We start from the raw sequence: 8199 nt of genomic DNA, 5'->3' as shown, positions 1-8199 counted from the left end.
TGGTGACAGTGGCGAGGAAAAACTTCCCTTTAACGGGCAGAAACCTCGAGCAGACCCAGACTCCTGAAGGATGGCTGTCTGCCTTGACCAGTTGGGGTTAAAGAGAGAGAGTAAAGGAGGAGAAAAGAGAGAGCGATAGAGATATAGAGAGACTGGGGGAGAGGGGGGCGGGGGGGGGCACATGGAGTACTTTATGGTGAATACATAGAGTGTAGTCAGTCTGTGGTGGCCCTGGGTCAGGTGGGAGACTAAAAAGCCTTTTTGAACAGGAGGGTTTTGAGGTGTTTTTTAAAGCTCTCTACAGAGTCCATGGACCGTAGGTGTAGAGGCAGGTCATTCCATAGACGTGGTGCCACAGCTTTAAAAGACCTGTCACCACGTGTGCTAAAACAGGTGCGTGGAACCATCAGCAGGTGCTGTCCTGAAGACCTCAAGCTACGAGTCGAGCTGTAGGGCTGGATCAGGGAAGCAATGTATGCAGGGGCCTGGCCATGTAGAGCCCGGAAAGTTAGCACAAGAATTTTGAAATGAAGACAATATAGAACAGGGAGCCAGTGGAGAGATTTAAGAATGGGAGTGATGTGGGTTCTCCTGTTTGTGCGGGTCAAAAGCCTGGCAGCAGAGATCTGGACAAACTGTAGACGGGCCAGCTCCTTCTTGTTTAAGCATGTAAACAGGCTGTTGCAGTAGTCTAAGCAAGAAGACAAAAAAGCGTGAACGATCATCTGGAGCTCATTGATGGACACCATAGATCTGAGTTTGGAGATGTTGCGTAGTTGGAAGAAACAGTTTTTGACTAGGTGTTTGGAGTAGAATTCTAAAGACATGTCCTGGTCAAAGATGACACCCAGATTCCTCAGTTTGGTCTTTACCAAGGAACTCAGGTCTCCAAGGTGATGTTTGATCCCTGGGATTGCACTATCCGGGGCAATGATGAGGGTCTCTGTTTTGCTGGAGTTCAGCTGGAGGCTGTTATCATTTAGCCACTGCTTCAGCTCTGACAAGCAGTTGATTAAGGAACTTAGTTTGTGGGGCTCAGAGGAGTTAAAGGAGCAGTATATCTGGATGTCATCCGCGAATAGATGATAGGAGACATCACTATACTGTCGGATAATGTGGCCAAGTGGGAGGACATAGAGTAAGAATAGCACTGGTCCCAGGACAGAGCCTTGGGGCACACCACACAGTAGATCCGCTGAGTCAGATTGGAAGTTGTTTATTGACACAGTGAAGCTTCTGCCGGTCAGGTAAGAGGAGAACCAGTCTAGCACAGGACCTGACATCCCTACCAGGTCCTTCAGTCTCTCAATCATTATGTTATGGTCCACTGTGTCAAAGGCCGAGGAGAGATCTAGCAGGACCAAGACCGTGGATTTCCCGGAGTCAGCCACCATCAGGATGTCACTAGACACTTTTAATAGTGCGGTTTCTGTTGAGTGGCATTGTCTAAACCCAGATTGAAAAGTGTCATAGATCTGGTGTGTCTCCAGAAAAGCTGTAAGTTGTTTAGACACTGCCTTCTCAAGGATTTTGGCCAATAGGGGGAGCTTTGAAATGGGTCTGTAGCTTTTGAAGTCTGTGGGGTCCAGTGTGGTTTTCTTTAGTTTAGGTTCTATGATGGCCTGTTTGAAGGAGCTGGGAAACAAACCAGTTGAGATCGACAGGTTAAAAAGCTTTCTGACCCATGGTCCAATTGTGTCAAAGACACTGACAAGGAGCTTATGGGGGAGGATGTCTGCAGAGTTGGAGGAGGGTTTCATTTTGGATAAAAGTGCTGAGATGTCCTCCAGTGTCACAGGGTCGAAAGAGGACCAGGTTTGAAGAGGGGGATCAGCTCGGGTCAGACGGCCAGAGGGTGGTGGGATATTGTGTTTAATATCCCTGATCTTGTCTGTGAAGAAGTTTAGGAAGTCATTGCTGTCAGCTTTACAGAGCACAGGGGCAGCAGGGACAGCAGGGGACACAATGGACTGGATTGTGTCAAAGATTACTTTGGGGTTTTTCTTGTTTGTGGCTATAAGTTTGTGGAAGTAGCTGGATCTTGCCTCCTTAATCATTTTATTTAATGAGGTTATGAGATCTTTAAGATGTAACCTGTGTACTTCCAACTGGGTTGCTTTCCAAAGACGCTCAGTTTTACGACAAGTTCTCCTTAGGTTTAAAATGTTTTCATTTATCCAGGGACAAGACCACTTACGAGTGACATTGGTTTTCAAGGGAGCCACCTGGTCAAGAACAGAGCTGCAGTGTGTGGCAAAGCACTGGATAAACTCATCAACATCGGGACACTCATTAAGAAGACTAGGGTTAAACAGGGCACGGAAATCCTGGGCTGTGGACTCTGTAATAATCCTCCTCTTGGCTCTTCTAGGGGCAGGCTTGGGCTCAAGAGGCACACATAGGTCAAAAAACACACCACAATGATCACTCAAGTGGACATCCTCAACACACACATTTGTGACGTGTAAGCCCAATGAGAAAACCAGGTCCAGGGTATGTCCTTTCTTGTGGGTGGGGCCAGATACATGTTGTTTGAGGTTAAAAGTGTCAGTCATGGCTAATTGTTCCATTGCTGGGCTGGATGAATCGTTGTTGATGTGCAGATTGAAATCCCCAAGAATTAAAACCTTCTCCAGTTTTATTATTGATGTAAGGAAATCACTAAAATCGTTTAAGAAGGCACCAGCAGGGCCAGGGGGACGGTAGATTAAGAAACAGTAAAACACACTGGAGGAGCCAATCTTGATCATTTGTGACTCAAATGAGGGAAAGTCATCGGTGCTCATCCCTCTGCATGTGTATTTGTCTTGGTGCACTACAGCAAGGCCACCGCCCCGGCGACAGGGGCGGGGCTGACCAACAGCAGAGCAGCCAGGAGGGCACAGTTCATTTAAATGAATGAACTCCCCATCCCTCTGCCACGTCTCCGTCAGGAATAATGCGTCCAAGTTCCTGTTAGTAAAAAGCTCATTTAGGGAGGAGGATTTATTGGCAATGGAACGTGCATTTAGTAACCCAAACCGGCTAGGTGGTGGTGACGTCATGGTGTTCGTGTCTGCTGTGTGTAATGTTGTGTATCATGTAAACCTTGTACAGAGCACAGAGCACAGACGGTGCAGAAGCAGGTTTCAGATGGTCATTGTGCTCCTCTACTGTTGCTCAGTGGGACACGCTGACTTGTTGATGTTTTTCTCGGAAGTCTGGGAGCCCACAGACACTTGACATGTGTAAACCTGATCCGTGTTCCAGTCTGACGTCTGACGTCTGGATGGACAGGTAGCTGCTGATTTGGAAAGTCTGGTCTGGTTGCTGAACAGCAGTGCTGGTAGAGATCCCAGTGCTCAGCGGACTCCCAGCAGCCAACCAGGTCACATGTGCAAAAGCCACAGACTGACTGGACAGACAGACCAGAGTGGCTTTGTTGGACTGGAGCTCAGCAGCGGACGGAGGGAAGACTGTCAGGACAGGAGGAGGGATGCTGGAGCCTGAAAATACACCCACCACACCAACATACATCATACATGGACGACAATGACATGTACGGAAAACAGAAAGGAAGCAGGAGTCAAACATCTACAGGTTGATGGTTGTGTTTATTTTCTCTCACTGGTATTTATTGAGCAGCTGAGATTCTTCATGATTATTTCATTTATTTGTACATTTACATGTCTCATATATTTATTTTACTTGCACAAACCACATTTAATTTTTTTTATTTGACTGCTATTCTGCACAAATAAACTGAAAATGTAAAAAAAAAATGTGATTGTCATATTTCTGTCTTAACCCATAAAGACCCAAACAGCCACCAAAACCATCTACTGATCTGATAATTTATAATAAATACATGTTGATGCACTAATCCTATCAATCCATATAAATAATTGGTGTAAAATGCAGTTTGTCATCTCTTCATGGTCATCAGATATGACCCATTTGGACGTTCAGAGGCTTCGTAGTGAACTTGGAAACATTGTCATCTTCTACAACATTGATTCTCCAATAAATTCCATAGAGTTGGATCAATGACAGTGCATGGACACACTTGGTTAATAGTCAGTTAATAATATATTTAGCTGAAAAAGTTTTTTTTTTTTTTTTTTTTTTTTTTTTTTCTAGGGTTCTCTCTGTTTTTGATGTAATGATCCTCAACTTTCATTAGAGGTTTTTATGATCATCAACATGATCAGTGAATTATAAATAATAAAATATATGACTTTCACTGAAAAAAAAGCAAAATAAAGAGGATAATATTACAATTAATGGTGATAAATCACTTTTGAAAAGTTAAAATAGAAAGAAAAATACATCTGAGAACTGCCACAAAATACCACTAGGTCTTTATGGGTTTAGACAAAAACACATGCAAACATTTCAATTCACATAAATTAACCATTTGTTTCTATTTTTATATCTCCAGTTGAACAGATTAATGTAAATATAATCATTGCTTTATATCAGTACCAGTATTCTCCTTAGGTTAAAGTGACTAAAGAGTAAAAAAAAAAATGGTTTCAGTCACCTTAAACATCATGTCATGAATTTAAAGTATATGATAATGATTTGGAGTAAATTTTGGTAGAATAATGTAAATGAACGTTATAATAAAAATTATTTGACAGATGGTTTTAGATGTTAAAAAAAGTTGTTATAAATTGCAAAAATGAATTGATAATTTGAAAATGTCTTAAATCCAAACTTAAAATTACAGAATAAAAAATGTAATCAATTAATGAATATGAAATCATATAGTATAGCAAGTTGTAACATTACTTTTGGAAAATGTTACATGTATTTAAAACTCAACATGTACAAACTTATCATTACCATAGCATTAAATACATTATTAATGCAGATATTTTCTGTTCCAATCCTTCAGAGATAGAAAATCAATCGGATTTCTTGATGATTTTAAAGGTACTTACATGTCACAGTCAGCTTGGTGCCTGGTCCGAATACCACAGTGATTCAGTTTGTGTACACGCTCGTACAAAAACCTCCTGAAACTGAAACATCCTTTAAACACAAACTTTCACTGAAAACATCTCATTTCTGTGTTTCCTGTGTGTTTATGATCCAGAACACTGATGGACCTGAGGACTGACTGTGAATATTTCACAGTTTGCTTGAATTTAACTCTTATGTTTAATGACCATTGAATTCATTGTGATTGTAGTGACACTGCTCTGCATATGTTCATCATTCACAAAGTCCAGGAAAGTTTATTTAATTGATAATTATTATTTTCATTTTCAATGTTTGAAGTAACTTTCTTTAATTTACAGCAGATTAGTTGGTTACTTTTTTTTGTAATTCCTCCAAACTGTACTGACTCTGTCACTGAGGTTTTTGTCATGGTGTGATTCACTGTGATACATGTTCATTAGCAGAATCGTCCCATGTCTGACAGAAATACTGAGCAGAGTCTCCTACCTCTGCACGATTAATGATTAACTGATAATTAATGTTTGATGTACTTTTAGAGTTAAATCGATCAGAGGAGAATCCTGTTCCATAGCCATAATTCCCATCATATCTCTGAATGTTACATTTGAGAACAACCTCTTGTCCTGCAGAAACTGTGAGGACAGCAGGCGTCTGAGTCAGCACTATCACTGCATCAACATCTGTCAACAAACAGAAAAATCTATGAATGAAGGGTTTATATTTGATCATATGTGTGTATAACAGAAGCAGGAGAATATCTTACATGTTAGAGCAGTGATGAGAGTGCAGAGGGTCACCAGCATGTTGTCAGTGTGTGGAGTAAACGTCCTTTACTGTCCAGATGAGACGTGAACAGAGATGTGACAAGAACAGAGACTGAAGCTTATAGAGAGACTGAGGAGAAATGAGGAAGAGGAGGAGGAGGAGGAGTTACAATATTCAGTACAGTTTTTATTCACAAATGATATACTTCTGTTTCATAGTAAATCCTTCACGTTTTGCTGCTTCCTCTTCTTTAATCTAGTTTTTTTAATCTATCAGTGTGTTATAAAATCATTTGAATGAATGAAATGAAATACTGTTTAATATTAAATAAATCATTTTGGTAGTTATGTCTAGGTTCTAATTTAATTTCATGTGAACCAGGCTGAACAAGATGCTACGGTGGCCCAGAGGTGCAACAGGCCAAAAAATTATCCACTAGACGAAAAAAATTATCTACTACAAGAAAAAAAAAAAAAAAAGGAGAACAGCCTAAAAAAATTATTCACTAGATGAAAAAAGTTATCTACTGCAAGAAAAAAAAGAGAACAGTCTAAAAAAATTATCCACTAGATGAAAAAAATTATCTACTACAAGAAAAAATAAAAACAAAAGAAAACAGCCCAAAAAAATTATCCACTATAAGAAAAAAAAGGGGAGAACAGCCTAAAAAAATTATCCACTAGATGAAAAAAATTATCTACTACAAGAAAAAAAAAGAGAACAGCCTAAAAAAAATTATCCACTAGACGAAAAAAAAAATCCCCTATAAGAAAGAAAAGAGACCAGCCAAAAAAATTATCCACTAAAAGAAAAAAAAAGAGAACAGGCGAAAAAAATTATCTACTAGCCCAAAAAATTATTCACTACAAGAAAAAAAAAAAAAAGAACAGGTGAAAAAAATTATCTACTATGAGAAAAAAAAAAAAAAAGAGAGCAGCCCAAAAAAATATCCACTATAAGAAAAAAAAAAACATCATCCACCTTTTCAATTACGGGGACGCTGTTTACGCGAAAGGTGTCTTGCTTTAAAATTAAGGCCACCACAAAAAATAAAAGGATAGGCTGAAAAATTTTAAGGCTTTCGGCTAATGTGGCTAATGCTAAGGAAGTACCCCACCGGAAGTGGAGGTCGTGCGCTAAAAAATAAAGTTATTTTAAAATATAGATATTTACATTAATATAGTTTGCAAAGCAGTTAAATGATTAAATACGGTTCCAGTGTCTGCTCAAGGTTCGGCATGGGCGTTAAATGGTTAAGGTTAGGGTTAGGGTATGGTTGGGGTTAGTTTACAGTGGTAAATGCCCCTTGTGTGCACTGTGTGAAGGTTCGTTGCTAAGCTAATGCTAACGCGAAAAGTTGACGGCAACTTTGTGAACTACCAGTGCAAGTAAACAATTGTGTGATTTCGGTGTTGAATTGTTCAACTGCCTGACATTCAATATCATTTTTGACGAATATTCACTACAAGAAGTTCTAAAATTATTTTATTTTGAGAGGAGGAGAAGAGGAGCTTCCTGTGGAGCTCCACTATCATGGCATCGCCCATTTGTTTGCAGGTAGACCTCTCCTCCTCAACTCAAACGGAGTGTCTTCACTAACACTAGCTTAAGAAGGACATTTTGTGGAGATAAAGATGTCAGCCATGGTACGCGGTGCCGTGCTGGGGTACCTGGCACCGAGCTGTGGCACCGAGCTGTGGCACCGATCTGTGGCACCGAGCTGCGACACCGCGGTGCCACGGCAAGTGGTTGGCACCAAGCCGTGGCATCACAGCACCACAGCTGGTGCCGCGAGGTGCCATGGCACCACGGCTGGCGCCGCGGCACCTCGGTTGGGGCCGCGAGGTGCCGCGGTACTACGGCTCGGTGCCACGGCTCAGTGCCAACCACTTGCCGTGGCACCACGGTGCCACAGCTCGGTGCCAGGTACCCCAGCACGGCACCGCATACCATGGCTGACATCTTTATCTCCACAAAATGTCCTTCTTAAGCTAGTGTTAGTGAAGACACTCCGTTTGAGTTGAGGAGGAGAGGTCTACCTGCAAACAAATGGGCGATGCCATGATAGTGGCAACAAGATAATTTTCATGATTTTTTTTTTTTTTTTTTTTGCTTAATTCAAACAAAAAAAAATTTGCCAATTGATCAAGTGAAAATTCTCTTGGTAAGATTTCTTGAAATAAGATTTTCAAGATCTATTGTCTAAAAATAAGTTCTTATATCTCACTTACAATTTACTCTTTGGGTGATTATGTCTTATTTTAAGTGTGATGAGATATTCTAACCAGAAATTAGAAAAATACACTTGGTAAGATTTTGATTTTTGCAGTGTATTACTCCAGTAGTGGATATACAACTACTGCAGATGTTAGCTTCCATCATTAGAGAGCTCTACCATCCCAGTGACTGTATAATAAACACTATAATAACTATATGGATAAATGAATAATGATGATGGAGGAAGGAGAGAAGCAGGACCACAGCAGC

The 8199-nt window shown here is 40.5% G+C and overlaps 1 gene segment (V, D, J or C); it reads right to left on the bottom strand.

The window, feature by feature from the left end:
* Window positions 1–2938: 2938 nt before the first annotated feature.
* LOC115424796 (Ig mu chain C region secreted form-like) lies at window positions 2939–7665 on the bottom strand. The segment is given in 4 exon segments: window positions 2939–3485; window positions 4926–4958; window positions 5478–5627; window positions 7416–7665. Coding segments are annotated over 4 exon segments (769 nt in total).
* Window positions 7666–8199: the final 534 nt, after the last annotated feature.

This window comes from Sphaeramia orbicularis, chromosome 8 (assembly GCF_902148855.1).
Source record: "Sphaeramia orbicularis chromosome 8, fSphaOr1.1, whole genome shotgun sequence".
Lineage (NCBI taxonomy): Eukaryota > Metazoa > Chordata > Actinopteri > Kurtiformes > Apogonidae > Sphaeramia > Sphaeramia orbicularis.
The sequence above is the reverse complement of the archived record's forward strand: the minus strand, read 5'-3'. Positions and strand labels throughout refer to the sequence as shown.